At 35.5% G+C, this 18,468-nt stretch overlaps 1 protein-coding gene across 7 annotated transcripts in view; it reads right to left on the bottom strand.

Annotated features, from left to right (window-relative positions):
* The window catches only part of TANC2 (tetratricopeptide repeat, ankyrin repeat and coiled-coil containing 2), a 382,898-nt gene that overhangs the window by 213,063 nt on the left and 151,367 nt on the right, over nt 1-18,468 (bottom strand). For 6 of the 7 annotated variants that reach the window (XM_053567902.1, XM_053567904.1, XM_053567905.1 and 3 more), the window contains exons 5-6: nt 12,322-12,432; nt 490-638 (exon numbers count right to left, since the gene is read on the bottom strand). In XM_053567902.1, coding sequence (XP_053423877.1) covers nt 490-638; nt 12,322-12,432 — 260 coding nt within the window. The remainder of the gene's footprint in view (nt 1-489; nt 639-12,321; nt 12,433-18,468) is intronic. The other variant, XM_053567907.1, reaches the window with a different exon arrangement.

The following is an 18,468-nucleotide window of genomic DNA, read 5'->3' as shown; positions in this document are numbered from 1 at the left end:
TTCTATGTTATCTTTTAGGTATCATTTTCTAAGCTATCATTTTATAATTGATTAACTATACTGTAGTCACAGAAGTCATAATCTTTTGAAATTTACTGAGACATACTCTAAGATCCAGCATATCATCGATTTGGTAAATAACTCAGAAACAATGCATATTTTGCAATTTTGGGGTATACTGCTCATATGTATGTAAATTTTGTTTATTTGTTTTTTTCTTTCATTCAGTAAATAATTTAAAGCCTAAAGGTGGCTTTTTGAGTTTTTAAATCTAAGAACGAAACTAAAAGATGTATCATACATTAAAAAGAAATAATGATTATGGAAAATTGAGTTGTATTCTAGGCCTAAAAAGGCTTTCAAAATTAGAATTATTCCTTTCAGAGTGAAAACACACACACACACACACACACACACACCATTTTTCTTTTCCTGGTATAACAAGCTGATTCGTACTATGTTTCACAAAATTGATAGAAACCTGCTTACCTGATTTTCATCCTGTACTTCCATGCTGTATTGGTCCCCTGGCTGAACTTCTGTGACTTTCTCTCCAAGGAGGAAACCCAGACGAGTCATGAGTGTGTTTGCTGCTTCATCTACAGATGGAGGGGGGCCAAGTTCCTGTTCAGTATCACCTATAATACAAAGGCATTGAAAAACATGAGTCTTTCAAAGTAAAATCATCTATTTCTGCAATTATTCTTATATTCAGTTTTGTCATTTATTTAGTTTTTGTATTCTAAATCTAAAATTACAAGGTCCTTGTCTATGAGCTGATTTTCCCATTTTAAAAGATTATAACGGATACATGGTAGACTCTATTCATTTACTTGAAATGCTTTAGTTGGATGTTTAATATTTATGTAACTTGCTGAATAGAACAAGGCTCCTATTTCTTTGCAGTTAGCAGTCCAAAACAGTACTAGTTTTGGATCTAGTTTGCACCCATAATCACCACTTTATTCAAGTTCTTTTATCTTCTTTTTTTCTTTGAAAGATAGTTTGTGTAAATATTTTTTAAATTTGAAATAATTTTAAACTTTTTGAAAAGTTTCAAGAATAATACAAACAACATTACTTTCCTTAACCATTTGAGAGTTGCAGATGTTATGCCCCATCATCCACTGATACTATGATTTCCTATAAGTAAGGACATTCTGTTATATAATGACAGTACCAACATAGAAATTAGGAAAGTAACATTTTATATTATTGTGATCTCATCCACAGACTCCATTAAAATTTTAACATTTGTCTCAGTAATGTCCTTTTTAGCAAAAAGACACGATTCAGGATTATGCATTGCATTAGCTATCAATTTTATCTGGAACAGTTCCTAGTTTTAACTTTTTATGACCTTTTAAGGACTTTTAAAGGCCAGTTGTTTTGTACAATGTTTCTAAATTTAAATTTATCTGATGTTACCTCTCAGTTTGATTCAGGCATGCACTGTTGGCAACATATCACAAAAGTACTGTTACGTTAACTTCGATCCCTTGGTTATGGTAGTATCTGCCAGATTTTCCACTATAAAATTATATCTTTGCTCTTTGTAATTAATACATATTTTGTAGGGGAATACTTTGAGATTGTGTAAATAACCTCATTCTTCAACACTTTTTTCATTTTCTTTTTTGGAGACAAGGTCTCACTCTGTTACAGTGGCGTCATCATAGCTCACAGCAATCTCACAGTCCTGGGCTCAAGTGATCCTCCTGCCCCAGCCTCCCAAGTAGCTGGGACTACAGGTATGTGCTGGCAGCTAATTTTTCTATTTTTTTTGTATAGACAAGGCCTCTTGCTCAGGCTGATCTTGAACTCCCAACCTCACGTGACCCCTCAATAAACTTTTAAATGAAAAAAAAAATTGGGGGGGAGGGGTTGTTAAAATATAGGTAACGAAATTGTCACTTTAACCATTTGGGGTATATAATTCATTGGCCTTAAGTACATTTGCGATGTCATACAACCACTGCCACCATCCATTTCTAGAACTTTTCATCATCCCTCAAAACTCTGTACCTGTCAAAAAAAAATAACTTCCCATTTCTTCCTCTCATCAGTCCTTGGTGAGGGACTCTCTGCCTTTACGCATTTGCCTACTCTCAGTGTGTCATATAAGTGGAGTTATTCATATTTGTTCCTTTGTGTCTGGATTGTCTCATTTAGCATAATGCTTTCAAAGGTTCACCCATGCTGTATGTCTATCAGATTTTCATTCCTTTTTATATTATTCCATTGTCTGTACATCACTTAGTTTATCCTTTCATCTGTTTTTGGACAGTTGGGTGGTTGTTTCCAGCTTTCAGCTATTGTGAATAACGATAGTACAGGTATCTGTTTAAATTCCTTCAACAACTTTTAATATTTAGCATCCATTCACTTTCTTGGTTGAATTAATTACTATCATCCTTGTCAAACAGCGATTTTTCTAAGTTCATTTTTTAACCTCATCTATCTATATCAGTATGATCTCACTGATTCCTATCTGTTTCAATGAGTTATAATCTGTCAGGAACATTATTTTTGCTCAAATTATTCTATATTTGGCCAGGAAAAGCCTTTAATTTGACTCTTAACATAACCTTGTCATTTTCTGGGCACTTATTTGCTTTCTGGCAAAGATTTTCCAGGTTCACCTTGCATTTTCTCTACCCAGCCCTGGAATCAGGCATTTTTCCAAGAAGCCCTGGTTCCTCTTAGAGGAGAGAGGTATGTAGAGTATCGAGAACTGGGCCCTACATATACTCATTGTTGTAAGGATAGGTCGTCACTGTCCTCCAGGCTGGCTCATTGGCCTAATGTATAAATGTTCGTTAAAACCATTTAAATCGGGCAGTGCCTGTGGCTCAGTCGGTAAGGCGCCGGCCCCATACACCGAGGGTGGCGGGTTCAAACCCGGCCCCGGCCAAACTGCAACCAAAAAATAGCCAGGCGTTGTGGCGGGCACCTGTTGTCCCAGCTGCTCGGGAGGCTGAGGCAAGAGAATCACTTAAGCCCAGGAGTTGGAGGTTGCTGTGAGCTGTGTGAGGCCAGAGGGCCATAAAGTCAGACTCTGTCTCTACAAAAACAAAACAAAACAAAACAAAAAAAAAACATTTAAATCTGCAGCTCTTGGTTTTGTTTTAGCTGTTTGTAAGTAGTGCATTTATGAATTAAGCTTTGCTTCCAAAACAGTACAGCACCATAAAGGAATGGTGTGAGGAATATAGCACCATAAAGAGTAGGGGATTCTAGGTTTTATATGGAACTGGGAAGGTCCAGGAGTAGTAAAGAGAATTTGAAGAAGAATGACATATTACTTAATAACAAGACTTAATACAGGGTGTCCATAAAGTTTGTGGACAATTTAAAATAGTCAACTATCCTACACATGAACTTTGTGAACACCCTGTAAAAATGCTAAAGTAGTTAACACACAATATGATCGACACTACCACAGATAAAAAGATCAATGACACGGAATAAAAAATCCAGAAAGTGATCTATACATATATAATCACCTTATTTAGGACAAAAGTACCACTGCAGTGTTTCTGTAACATGATAGCATTTTCAAAAATTAGTGCTTAATCAACATGGCATTTGTATGGAAAAATGAATCCTATCCCTACACAAATACCAATTCCAGATAGATTACAGACCCAAATGTAACAAATAAAGCAATAAGCCTTCTGGAAAATAACCTTATAGAATATCTTTATGACCTAGAACTAGATAAATACTTCTTAGGTCACAAGCCACTAACCAGAAAAGACTAGGAAAGTGAAGTTAATTAATAAGAACTTGTATCCAATAAGACGGTAAAAAGGCAAGCCATAGAGGGGGAGAGCCCTTATAAATTAAATCAATTAAAAAAAGGAAATCCAATTTTTAAAATGAACAAAATCTCTATAAGCATATGAAAAGATGTTCAACATTACTGGGAAATGGAAATCAAAACTATAATGAGATTATCATGACACATTTGTAGTGCAGAATGGCACACAAAACAAAAAAGCACATGACAATATTAGGGCAAAGGAATGCTTAAATAGTGGTATGCTGATGGCACTGTAAATTGGTAATACCAAATTTATAAAAACTGGCATTTGGGCTCGGCGCCTATAGCTCTGAGGCTAGGGTGCAGCCACATACACTGAGGCTGGCGGGTTCGAACCCAGCCCGGGCCTGCCAAACAACAATGACAACTACAAAAACAACAACAAAATAGCCGGGTGGTGTGGTGAACACCTGTAGTCCCAGCTACTTGGGAGGCTGAGGCAAGAGGATCACTTGAACCCAAGAGTTTGAGGTTGCTGTGAGCTATGATGCTATGGCACTCTACTGAGAGAGACAAAGTGAAACTCTGTCTCAATAAAATAAAATGAAATAAAATATGTTATGATTTAAACAGATCTTCCACTAATAAAAACTTTTACTTGTTTTTTTTGGGAGGTTGGGGCCATGTTTGAACCCACCACCTCCGGTATATGGGACCGGTACCCTACTCCTTTGAGCCATAGGCACCACCCAGAAAAGTTTTACTTTAAATTGGCTATTTAAGGATTCTGTGGAAATGACAGCCAGAAGACAGGTTCCAATCCCTCTTCTTCCTACTACCAGCCTTGCTGAAGGGACACAACTGACAAAATAAAGGACATTAGTAACACTAAAAATTGTTTTTTGTGGATGTGCTACAGTTTACTGATGGAAAAAAACAAAGAGAACTGAGATAACAACTTCTTCAATGGCTCCCAGGGATGATTCCCCTCCACTCCTTGGGCTGCTGTGTTATCCTTAACCTTGACAGTAAGACCTAGTGACTTGCTTCTAACAAATGAAATATAGCAAAAAGAGATATGACTGTCACTTCCATGATTAGGTTCTAAAAACTGTCACCGCATCTTCCTTGTACTCTCCCTGCCTCCGTGCTTGCTTGCTGAAGCAAACTGCCATGTTGTGAGCTGCCCTGTGGAGAGGCCCACATAGCAAAGAATTGAGGGTGGCCTTTGGCCAAAAACCAGTGACAAACTGAGGCCCTAAATTCAACAGCCCACGTGGAACTGAATCTTGACAACTCCATGCATAAACTTGAAAGAAGATTCTTCCCTAGCTGAGCCTTGACAACAGCCCTCCCATCCCCTTGTTACAACCTGGGAGAAACATAGAACCCAGCTAAGCTGCATTTGTATTCCTGACCTACAGAAATTATGAAACAGCAGTGTCATTTTAAGGTACTAAGTTTTATGGTAATTTACTATGTAGTAACAGATAACTAATACAAGGACCTATTTTTGTTGATACTCAATAATAATAAGAAGGATTTAATGGACAATTCCCACAAGTCTCATAAATTTAAATGCTATAATGAATAACTTTTAGACCAGAAAATACAAAAAGATAAAGGGATTTTAAGTGACTTAGTGGTAAAGGATGGTTGTGGGGTCAACAAATACAGAATTCATAAATCTCTAGCTTCTTGTGTGTCAAAACACAAGAATACCTTTCTTAATAATGAACTGCAAGAACATATATTCTGCTTAGAAAAAAACATTTTTTCTAGAAATAAATTTTTAATAATATATGTATGTGACAGATAAGTTATTAGTCATAATAATTGATATTCCGGGCATTGTGCTAAGTAAATTATATGTTACCTTATTTATCACAAACACCTTATAGAGTGATATTACAATCTTCATTTTACAGACAAGGGACCAGAGGACTAAAGAGATTAAGTAAAAGCCACACAGCTGTTAAGTGGCAAGGCTACAATTAAACCCACACTTATCTGATTCCAGAGCCTGAGCTATAATCACTATGAAAAACAGCTCCTATCAAATCAAAAATTATACAACTTTGTATTTATATATAAGTTCCATGTAAAACAGGCCAATGACTGCATGTTATAGGTGCAATTTGATCCTCTTTGGGAAGCATTCATAAAAAAGATGTAACTTTTCCCACAATTTCCTTAGACAACAGACAGTAAAAAGAACATCAACATAAAACATTACAATAACTGTAGTTAAGATTTATGGCACTATGAACCAGATAACTGTTTTTATTTTACATATTTCAATATGCTATATCTTCACAACCTTCTTAGGATTTAGGTAATATTATTATCCTCATTTTACATATAAGGAAATTAATCAGTAATGGTTAAGTAATTTGCCCAAGGGCACACAAAGTAAGTGGCAGAGCAGGTATGTAGTGTATGAACACAGGGAGTCTAACTCCAAGGTCTAAACCACTGGCATTTTACTCCAAACTAGTGTATTTAAAAAACAAAGGAAGAAAATGAAAAAATAAATCTGAAATGACATGACTATAATATATACAGGAGCTGGAAAAAGATAGTTCCAGGAATTTGAACACACATTTTTAAAAACATCTGTTTAAAGTGGCTTGTACTACAGAATGTATAAGCTCATAAGAAATCTAAATGAAAAATCTTTTATAAATGTAAAATATATAATATGAATATGCACCAAATAACTATAAAATTCTCTTTCTTCCTTGACTTTTAAATACATCCTAATTTTGTCACCTTAAATAACACTTGTCTTTGAAAGACACTGCTATTTTTAAAGAGATTTAAAAGGATTCATGTAAGAAGATTAACAATAATTTATTATATTATACAAATATTTTAATTTTGAAATAATTTATTTTAAAATAGCTTGAAGATTTGAAATATTCCCAATATAAAGAAATGATCAATGTTTGAGGTGATGGATATCCTAAATACTGATTTGATAATTATACATTGTATACATGTATGGAAATATCACATATACCTCATAAACAGATATATATCAATTAAAAAATTCCTAGAATCAGGCCAGGTGCAATGGCTCATGCCTGTAATCCTAGCACTCTGGGAGGCCAAGGCGGTGGACTGCTTTAAGTCTGGAGTTTGAGACCAGTCTGAACAAGAGCGAGACCCCATCTCTACTAAAAAATAGAAAAACTAGCCAGGTGTGGTGCCTCATGCCTGTAGTCCCAGCTACTTGGGAGGCTGAGGCAAGAGGATCTCTTGTGCCCTCGAGTTTGAAGTTGCTGAGAGCTATGATGATACCATGTTATTCTACACTGGGTGACAGAGTGAGACTCTATCTCAAAAAACATAAGCAATTCTAGAATCATAAATAATTTCAAATTCCTTCAAAAGATCTGGCATTATCTATTTTCAGAAGACTGATCTGGATTTTTGGCCTGATGTATACTTGTATGTATAGTCAAAAATCCTATGAAACTATTAACTTGGCCTACTGTCTGTGTCAAAATTCACAACTACACTTGAAATTTTTTGTTTGAGACAGAGTCTCATGCTGTTGCCCTGGGTAGAGTGCCCTGGCATCACAGCTCACAGCAATCTCCAACTCTTGGGCTCAAGTGATCCTCTTGCCTCAGTCTCCCAAGTAGCTGGGACTGTAAGTGCCCACCACAATGTCTGGCTAGTCTTTCTATTTTTAGTAGAGAGGGGTCTTGCTCTTGCTTAGGCTGGTCTTGAACTCCTGAGCTCAAGAAATCCACCCACCTCAGCCTCCCAGAGAGCCAGGATTATGGGTGTAAGCCACTGTACCCAGCCGACACTTGAAATTTTATATTTTTATAATGTATAACATAAATGCTTAAGAAACTCAACTATAAACAGAGAATACCATCATCATTTATAATGTCATCCGAAGTTTGTTACAGAAATTTTAGACAATGCACAGACGTATAATAATGATGATGGTGAACGACAGTGACAGGAAGGGTGTTAATATCTCTTCTTACTTTTATATGCTAAGCATGAGGCATATACATTATTTCACTTAATCCTAGTAACAGTCCTATTAGGATCGTTATGCCTTTTTTTCAAAGGTAGTCTATTTTTATCACAGTCATATAGCTATTAGGTGAAAGTCATAAAACCAGCTCTAAGTCCAGAATATAAGCTCTTATTCACTAAAATGTGGTGCTTAAGAAAGAAAATTAATACTACCTATAATCCCACCAATCAGATATTACCTCTGTTAACATTAGCACTATCTTCACTTCTAACTTCCCAACAATCCTAAATCTCTTTCATCCTAGGCAACCAATGTTACCATTTAGTGTATTCTTCAAGACAGTTTTTCTATGCATGTGTATTTATATATCTGTATAAATACGTAATATGTTAAATTACAGAAGTAATGTTATGCTATATATTAATGTTGCTATGAAAGAAGACTGAAGCACAGAAAAGTTATATGACAGGCTCTTGATCATAAGACTAGTAAAAATCAGAAGTGAATTATGTTAAGACTCATTCAACTAAAAATGACCCTAAGCCTTTAAATACAGCACAACTTCCATATTGACCACTTCCCTACATTGACCACTTCCTTAACTGATCTAATTTTCACAGACCAGATATGCCCCACATGTATGTATCAGTACAGCCCCCCTACTTGACCACCCTGTATGTTGACCAGTTTTTTACAGTCCTTTGGGTGGTCAATTTACGTTGTATTTTTTTCTCTTTATATAGAAGACACTTTAAGATCTTGTGTTAAGATCTTTAGAAAACACTTTACCTTTTTATTTTATTGTTTTTTTTTGAGACAGAGTATCACTGTCACCCTCGGTAGAGTGCTGTGGTGTCATAGCTCACAGCAACCTCAAACTCTTGGGCTGAAGTGATTTTCTTGCCTCAGCCTCCCAAGTAGCGGGGACGACAGGCTCCCACCACAATGCCCAGCTATTTTTTTGTTGTTGTAGTTGTCACTGTTGTTTAGCAGGCCCGAGCCAGGTTTAAACCTGCCAGCCCCAGTGTATATGGCCAGAGCCCCAACCATTGAGCTACAGGTGCCAAGCCAATACTTTATAATTAACACTATAAAAATAATAAAATCAAATAACATCTATGAGCATTTACAATAAGTGAAGCATTCTGCTAAATGCTTTCTATGTATTAATCTGATTAGGATTATCCCCATTTTTATAGATGACAAAACTAAGATAGACAGGGAAAGTGACATGCCAGAAATCATCCAGCTAGTAAGTAATACTGTAAGCAGAAAGTTATAGAATGTAGGATGAATTTATTCTCTTATTTTAGGAATTGTTTTATTAAAATCACCGTTAGTTGGGTCATCCTTTTTCATAAAAATAGAATATGGCCCTATCTCATACTTAAAAACTAAATTTTCTGCTGCTAAATCTAAGAGTAGTAAAGGATGCTTAAGAAATTTCCACAGGAATAGGATTAGAGGGCAAAGTGTTTTTAGACTATATTGTGTCCACTTCAAGAGTTCAAAAAGAAATCCTGTTTGACTTTACACAAATCACTTAAATTCTCTAGGTGTTAGTGTCACCCACTGTGAGACAATTACCAAACATAATTCCCTAAGCATGCCCTTATTCTGATATTTCAGTTAACACCATCCATCATCTCCATGGTTGTAGCTGCAACCACAACTACATACTGTTTACCCATATTTTCCTCACATTTTCTGCAAATAGGAAATTTGATTTGAAGAACAGTAAAACTTTAATCAGATATTTTAGAATTGAATGCTATGTAGATTGAATCACCCAATTTCAGGGGTCCTCAAACTTTTTAAACAGGGGGCCAGTTCACTGTCCCTCAGATCATTGGAGGGCCAGACTATAGTTTAAAAAAAAAAAAAAAAACTATGAACAAATTCCTATGCACACTGCTTATTTTGAAGTAAAAAAACCAAAACGGGAACAAATGCAATCACACCGCCTCATGTGGCCCGCAGGCGGTAGTTTGAGGACCCCTGCATCAATAGCTATAGCTTAGAGTAGCTTTCTCTAGACTTTACAGACTAAACATCAACCACTTGGTTTGGTTTGATCCACAGCTTCCTTTTGCATGTAGGACAACACAAACAAGTTAGACAAGGGTACCCAGGTGTCAGACACAAACAGACAAATGAAAAATACTTAAAAATGATTATTTCTAAATTTCAGAAACAAAAGCTTTATTCTTCCAACCTAAAATTCTGGCACCAAAAGATTTAAGTTTAGATCTCACAGAAACAATATTGCTAATTACACCTCAGAAGTCAAGGGTAGAATGAACCCCACAGTCTTTCAGCATTGTTTATTCTATCACTGAAAGCATCCTGCAGCAGCCCTTTAACTCCATGGTTTTTCAAAGTATGGAATGTTAAATAGCTTTAGCATCACCTAGGAATGTTAGAAATGCAAATTCTCAACCTATCCCATACCAACAGAATCAGAAATTGTAGGGGTGGGCCCAGCAATCTGCATTTGGACAATTCTTCCAGGTAGTTCTAAAGTACACTAAAATTTGAGAACCACTGCTCTAACCTGCAGTTTATGATTGTTGCCTCTGTGAGATGTATTTCCCAAAATTTGCAGGCGACAATGAATAAAGTAGGTGGACAAGAAGATATCAGAACACTGTTAGTATAATAAATTATGATCATGATTCTGTTAGTATATCCTAAAAGAAATTTTTAAAGCATTAGATTGATATTTATTTTATGAGCATTTTCATCAATTCATTGTTTATTGTTAATCTTTGGTACTATGTAGCGATAACTTCAACCTTCACTCTTACCTCAGTAGAAACTTATTTTCAGAGAGTCTAATAACTTTATTATAAAAGAGCAAATCACTATGAAGTTTCTATGCTTTAGACCTGTTTCAGATAAGAAAAGAAAGAACAGCAATCAGCATTTTGGCATCATGTTTTTGTTTCTCTCTGGCTTTCAAAAAATCTTAAGTGAGGTATAGATTGGTTCAATTTTAATTGAACAAGGAATTCGTGCTTGTAGAAAATATATATGAGTAAAAATTTTCATAGTGATTCAGCACTGGCATTCTTACAAATGGTAGTTACTTTGCTTCCTGACAATAGCAATAGCTAGATCCTTAATATATTAAGGATGGCATATGGGTAATTAGGAAGTAAAAGGTTAGGTCCTCCTGATATGCATTCTGACTTGCAAATCTGGAAAAGAAAAGGCCTTGAATAGTTTTTCTTCCAAAACTAAAGGAAGGAATAGAAAATTAGCATTTTTTTTTTACTTTAAAACACAATAATTTGCATGAAGAAATGCTAAGCACAATATTTCATTGCCCAAAAAGTGTGATAGTACCTCAAAATATGAAAAAGACTCTTCTTCTAATCATGTTTTATAGTACCATTTAAAGAGCTATTTTGTTCCTTTTGGAAACAGAATAGCCGGTTCCTAAAACATAACTGTGATTGATTTAGAAAGGAATACTCATCCACAATAGTGAAGCCCAAAATTTAGGTTCAACTCTCTGAAATAAAAATCCCCAAGGTCTTTGAATATTCAAAACTAACTCATAAAATCAAATGTCTCTTATTTTATTAGGTTTGGCCCAAGTTTTCTCCCATTATTTTGTTTGTTTCTGTTTCAACATGTCTTATCTGGCTTCCAGGGAGTATCATCCTGACATTTCAGATCAGACCTTATAGATATTTTCCCTAGAACTAGCAATCATTTCACTCTGCTGACCCCTAATACTATAAACATGTAGTAGTTGCATCCTCTGTGGTTTAACATCAATTTTAATGAGCAAGAATAAACAAAAGACCTAAAACTACATCTTCCAAGGTCCTTTACTAATGCTCTAATCTGTATACTCAACTAGAGCTGTGAACATTTCTGACACAACTCTATAGACTCACTGTTGAGAGAGTTTAAAGAATGTTGCCAGGCAACTCATCTAAGTATAAAAGAATCTAAGCATTGATAATGAGTCTATCTCATGTTTGGCTCCCACACAAGAAGGGTTTTAGTGAACTCCTACATGTATTTACAGGCCATTTATAAGAAGGTTATTTCTAAAAAGTGAGTATCCAAAAGGAGTCCATATCTAAAACCTGTACTAGTTCTTTTCTAATACAAGTATAATGTTTTCAACATCCTAAGTATCTTCTGTAACTATGCAAAAATCCAAATGAATTAAGCATAATAGGTCACATGCAAAAAGTCTAGTGTTGAACATTCTTACAGGATTCAACACTGTCTGTACATGGCCACAGCAAAATTTCTTGAAGTATATCAAATCACAAAGATAACCCTGAAAACTATTTACCAAAATTATTTTAATTCTTTAAAAAATTATTTTTGAAATTGTTTTCATTATTATATCAATAGTCAAAACAGGAAGGCTATTTAGTAAAAAATATTTTCTTTTAAGAATATGCAAACAGTTGCAAAAAAAGGTCACTTGTTTTTATGAGTAGTATACGTGCAAAATACTGCTCTGCTGGATGGGCTGGGTCCAGTCTTCCCTCTTTCAAAGCAGACACTTTGCATGCGTGCTTACCAGGGCAGTATGCATCCACGTCCAGCTTCTGAGCTGAAGTGAGGGTTGGTGAGCCAAGCTCGGACTCTGGAATTCGTGGGCTCTCAACAAACTTTGCCTTCCTCAGAGGGGCTAAAGACAAAAAGAGAGGGGGGTCGAGGGAAAAGAAGGGAGAGAGAAAAAGGAAAGATACAGAGAAAAAGAGAAGGGAAAGGGGAAAGAGAGAAACATAGAGGGGTCATGAGTAAGGGGAATAGCAGGCAACAGATGGAAGCACTTAAATGAACGACACACTCTGTCAGACTCAGATCAGGTTACCCTATTTTTTGTGCCAGAAAAAAAAAAAAAACTAGATGCATTCTTCATACAGGACATGGGTCTTGGAAAAAGTCACTGAAAACTGAAAAAGCTAAAATCTAATATTCAAAACTATGAATGTAATTGTGATTGCCTATTACCTTTAGACATTTTCTCTTTTTTTATAAAGCAAAGGGCTTTCTTATGTTGGCTTTCTTTGCCATTATATAGAGGCATTAACTAAAGAAAGAACAGGACGAAGTTTTAAGAGTTGTTTATAATAATTATAATCAAAAAGTTTTCTTTATTCAGAAATAACTATTCTAATGCTCGGTCGTGATAAATACTGTAATATAAGCGGAATTAATATAAGCCAACAGGTCTAATCTACATAAGTTTAACAAGGAAATCAATCACCTTACTGCTCAGCCATTAACATAAGAAGTCAAAACTGCTGGTGGACTGAAATATTAACTAGGCCATATCAGCTGGATGCTACAGAGTTGTGAGTTAGTTACCCATTTAATCATGGGGTCTAAGGAATAGTAATATTTTATGCCCTGGAATCTATTCATTCTTGTAAAGAACAAAGTATAATTTTTGAATTGAAAAGTTTTACTTAACAGAAAGCCTGTATAAATTTTATTCACGAATTTTTTGGGGGGAAAACTCAGGAATACTATTGAAATACATTCAAATAATTAGTTAAATATTTTAGAAGTTAAAATTTCAAAGATTGCTTTGGTGCTTTCAAACAGAGTTCTTTTAAATAAACTATAGCAGGGTAAAAGTGCTTAGCATAGCACTGGCACCAAAGTTATCAGTTGAATCTGAAATTGCTTTGTATGTATTATATATTAATGACCAAGACATGTGGGTGTTTAAGATCACAATTTTTTTTGTTTTTTTTTTTGAGACAGAGTCTCAAGCTAGGTAGAGTGCTGTGGCATCACAGCTCACAGCAACTTCAAACTCTTGGGCTTAAGTGATTCTCTTGCTTCAGCCTCCCAAGTAACTGGGATTACAGTGCCCACCACAACGCCCGGCTATTTTTTTGTTGCAGTTGTTATCGTTGTTTTAGCTGGCCCGGGCCAGGTTCGAAACCCACCAACTTGGGTGTACGTGGCCAGTGCCCTATCCACTGAGCTACAGGTACCACCCACACTATTTTTTTCAAAAGTTTCTACATGTTCTTCAAAATACTCATCCATTACTGACTCATAAAGAGAGTCTAAGTTATTCCTACAAGACCCTGTAAAAAGTAACATAAAGCTTTGTCATTACAATGGCCAGAATTCTTTATTTTTTTTAGAGGATAAAAATGATAAAGTATTAAAAGAATATAGAAAAAATTTCAAAATATGCCAATATTCAAAATCTATTATAAAGTAACACTTTAAACTTTGGGGTATGTATGCATACTTTAAGTGTATTTTAAAAAAAAAATTACTGTCTCCATGGCATCAAAGGCCTAATGCTAACAGAGCAAAGGACATGATTCTCTGCCAAAAGCAAGCTTTGGAATAGTAGAAGTCTTTTTTTTTTTTTTTTTAATTTGGCCGGGGCTGGGTTTGAACCCGCCACCTCCGGCATATGGGACCGGCGCCCTACCCGCTGAGCCACAGGCGCCACCCGGAATAGTAGCACTCTTAACCTCTGCTCTGCAGAGTATGATATTTGAACCTATTTTTTAAAATCACTCTTACAAATAAAGATCTTGAGTAATTTAAATGCATATATGCAGAGTACTAATAGCCAATATTAGAATATGTATACACGCAGGCTACTAATATGCATATATGCAGCCAATATTAGAATCTCTCTTTTCTTTTCTTTTTGTCGAGACAGAGTTCTACCCTATGGCATCGTAGCTCACTGCAACCTCAGACTTGGGCTGTGGGCATCCTGCTGCCTCAGCCTCCAAAGCTGCTGGGATTACAGGTGCTTGCTGCGGCTCATGCAATTTTTTGCATGAGTCGGGGTCTCGCTCTGGCTCAGACAAGCCTTGAACTCCTGAGCTCAAGCAATCCTCTCAACTTAGCCTCCCACAGTGCTGGGATTACAGGCGTGAGCCACTGTGCCCGGCAGAATCTCTTTCATTATAATTTTACCAAGCCATTCAAAACTAATGGAACACTTAGTTGCTTAGTATAGAAAAAATGATTATATGGTAATTTAATCCTTAAAGCTCTTAAGTCCTTTACCTAGAATTTTATTAAGTATTGTCATGGCATCAGAATAACTCTTTTACCTGATGAGTTCTGACAAAGACAGTGCTGATCTTTTCTCAAGTGATTTTATATATGTAATCTTAATACATTTTTATGACGAAATTTAGGATTTAAAGACAGACCAGCAATTTAGGGTCAAGATGTAAGAAAGAAATTGAAGGATGATAGGAGGACTTAAGCAAGGCATGAGGAGTACTTAAGAAATATGTGATGAGGTGGAGTTGAGGGGAAAGATTAAGGTTCTAGCGATCATACCAAATAAAGGAAATAGCTGACGACTATGAAAAGTATATGGACTATATGGTGTTAATCAGGAATTGAATAGATTCTGGCAAAGAAAAAACATGAAAGCTCTTACTAAAATATGTAATTTTCTAGCAAAGAAAGTTATTTTAGAACTGTGAAGCTTAATGCCATAGAAATATCTTCATTTTCCCTTCTCAGGAAATTCAACTGAGTTCATCTTTATAGATCATAGTGGACATTTAATTCTTTATTCTACCTACCTTTACCTCAACTCTCATCCATGAGGTACTGTCTATGTCTAATAATGAAGTTAAGTTATTTTATAAGGTAGATGATAATGGTATTCTCATCTAAGTTATAGAAAACTAGTGTTATTTGTAATACTAGTGACTATCGTTAAGTCAACAAGGAGGTACAATTGCAGATAGGGCAGGTTGTACAGTAGTTACAGTATTGTTTGGTAGAGACACAAAAGGGCAAGTCAGAAGATGGGACACAGTATTTTGCTTGGAAGCCTAGAATTTTAATATGCTTCAGTGGAAAAACAGCATAAAGAGGGTGCCAGAAAATACATACACATTTAAGAAAGGAAAAACTGCATTAAAATCATCAATACTCAAGTCATGGTAACTTCTGTAATTACAAGAGATACAAAATATAATATACAAGATAACAAACTTTTTTAGTATATATTGAGTATTACAATCTTTTTTTTTTTTTTTTTTTGGCGACAGAGTTTTAATTTGTTGCTCTTGGTAACAAGCCATGGCGTCATAGCTCACAGCCATGAGCGATTCCCTTGCCTCATCCTCCCAAGTAGCCGAGACTACAGGTACCACCACAATGCCTGCCTATTTTAGAGGCAGGGGTCTCGCTCTGGCTCAGGCTGGTCCTGAATTTGTGAGCTCAGACAATCCACTTGCCTCGGCCTCCTAGAGTGCTAGGATTACAGGCATAAGCCACCACCCTCAGCCCTGAGTATTACAATCTTAAATCAGTTTTTTCCTTTCTTAAAGCGTATATACATTTTTTGACATCCCCATATAAGATAATTCAGATGGGTAAGAAAATTCTACATCAAACCTTTCACCTGATAGTTAAAAAAAAAAAAAGTGGTTGAGATGAGACAGGTAGAAAGAATCTAAAACCAAAAACAGGTATTTTCCTGTAATATTAATGATAACAGTAAACTACTGCTCTGATAAATGATCTGAACCAATACTAGGAACATGATTCTCATGCTATAAGCAACTTGAGTTTGGGAAATCTGGCAGAGGTTGAAAGGATGGATGTATAATGGCTTAGAAGATGGCCACAGTGATAAAAAGATCTAGGTCTTGGCTTTAGCACTTAGTAGTAACTTGGGCAACTTATTTAGACTAGGAAGCCTCGATTTTCTCAAAAAGTCATAGTATTGTTATGAGGCCTTAACTAATTACAAGCATATTATTTAGCATAGTGCTTGGATATAGTGATCTAGGTCACCTATAAGTTTAATGAGGGCTGTGGAAAACAAAGTAAGCAAGTGGTTTCAGACATGGTATGTAGATAGGGTATAACATGGCAGCATAGTAGTGAAGAGCTGGATAGTGTAGAAATTGTAGGTCTGGGCTCTGAAACTATATAAACTTTAGGTTAGATTCCCATCTCATCTCCTTAGATATAAGAGCTGTTCTATGCTTAAATTTCCTCTCATTAGTTATGTTGCATTAATAACATACCTACATCATGGGTGATTTGTGAGAATTATATTAATTCAAATAAAATCCTCAGAACAGGGCCTAACAAATACAGGATGAATGATGTATAAATTCTGTTTCTTCTATTGTCATCATTACTAGCACCGACTCCGCAGGATTTAGAAGTCTGAACTGTGTGTGTATGTCAGGGAGTAGGAAAACAAAAATGTCTAAGAAATCATGGGGGATGAGAATAACAGTAAAATCATCGACTACCTTTTAAAAACTGAGAAGGGAATAATGTTGAAAAAAATATGTTATGAGTTAGAAACAGTAGAGTACCCAGACCAAAACAGTCTAGGTTAGACAATGACAAATGGGTGGGTACAGAATTAAAGTTACACAGTATTATTTAGATCACTAGTTCTCAAAATGTGGTCCCTGGACCACCAGTACAGTATCTATCACCTGGGAATTTGTAAGAAATGCAAATAATTGTGTCTCACCCAGAAACTGCAGAGGATGGGAACCCAGCAATCTGAGTTCAGCGAGTTCTACAGGTGCTTCTGATGCACACTAAGGTTTGTGACATTGGATTAAAGAATGTACAAACACACAGGCAAAGCTAATGATTACTAAGAAGACTTTCTTAAGGAAAAAGGTGTAATAAAATATAAATCATGCTTCATTTCTTAGAGTTTTAACATGTGTGGTAAAGGCTAGGATTTATTTACAGTCATTCTTTGAAAAATTTAACTCTTATGTTATATTAAATCATATGTTTTTTAAAAAAGTCTTAAGATATAAAGTTATTAATCATTTGATGCCTATTTTGAAGAAAACTAATACTATTTATACTTGGTAATTCTTCTCAAGATCACTAGGGAAAGGGTGGTTGGGGGAAGAAGAGCCTTTTAATATATTGTACAGGAATGTGCTAAAGACAAAAGAGAAACTGCACCTAAGAAGGTTACTCTGCAAACTGAAATGTTGTAAATGATGTGGAACCACACCCAGTCCAAACAAAAACAAAGGTATTAAAAATAGGAATCCCCAAGGGTATTTGTGGCTTTCTAGCTCCTTAAGTATAGCCTTTTGACTGAATACAAATTTTACATAATAAATCCTTTCATTAAGGGGTGTAGCCTGTAGTTCAAGCTACTTGGGAGGCTGAGCCAGGAAGATCACTTGAGAAGATAAAACTTTTCTTGTCTCCTTTGGTGCCTTAAAAAAGAATAATCTTGAAATAATAAGGCCCCAGGTCCCCCTACCTCCCAAATCAAAGCAAGGATCAGGAAAATGAGTAAAGAAGGATGAATATAAAGATGGGTAGAATAACCACCAACAGAGTATTTTCTCAAAGTTGGATTTAAGATAAAAAGTATATTTAGTAAGGTTAACCTAAAGATAATAAAGATTATCTAATTGTCAAATGTGATAGGAGCATAAAAATATTTTAGCTTAAGCAAGAAAAAAAAATACAAGGTATACAAATTAGAAAGGAAGAAGGAAAATATCTGTAGACAACATAACCTTCTATGTAGAAAATCTTAAATATTCCACAAAAAAACCTGTTAACACTAATAAATGGCTGATACAAAATCAGTTCACAGGAACCTATTGCATTTCTATCCAGTAACAGTGAACAATCTGAAAAAAAAAAAAAAAAACTCTCAGGAAATAATTCAACTTAAAATAGCAATGAAAAGAAAAAT

Source organism: Nycticebus coucang, chromosome 18 (genome assembly GCF_027406575.1).
Source record: "Nycticebus coucang isolate mNycCou1 chromosome 18, mNycCou1.pri, whole genome shotgun sequence".
Classification (NCBI taxonomy): domain Eukaryota; kingdom Metazoa; phylum Chordata; class Mammalia; order Primates; family Lorisidae; genus Nycticebus; species Nycticebus coucang.
Note: the sequence above shows the minus strand (reverse complement) of the source record. Positions and strands in the feature narration are given on the sequence as shown.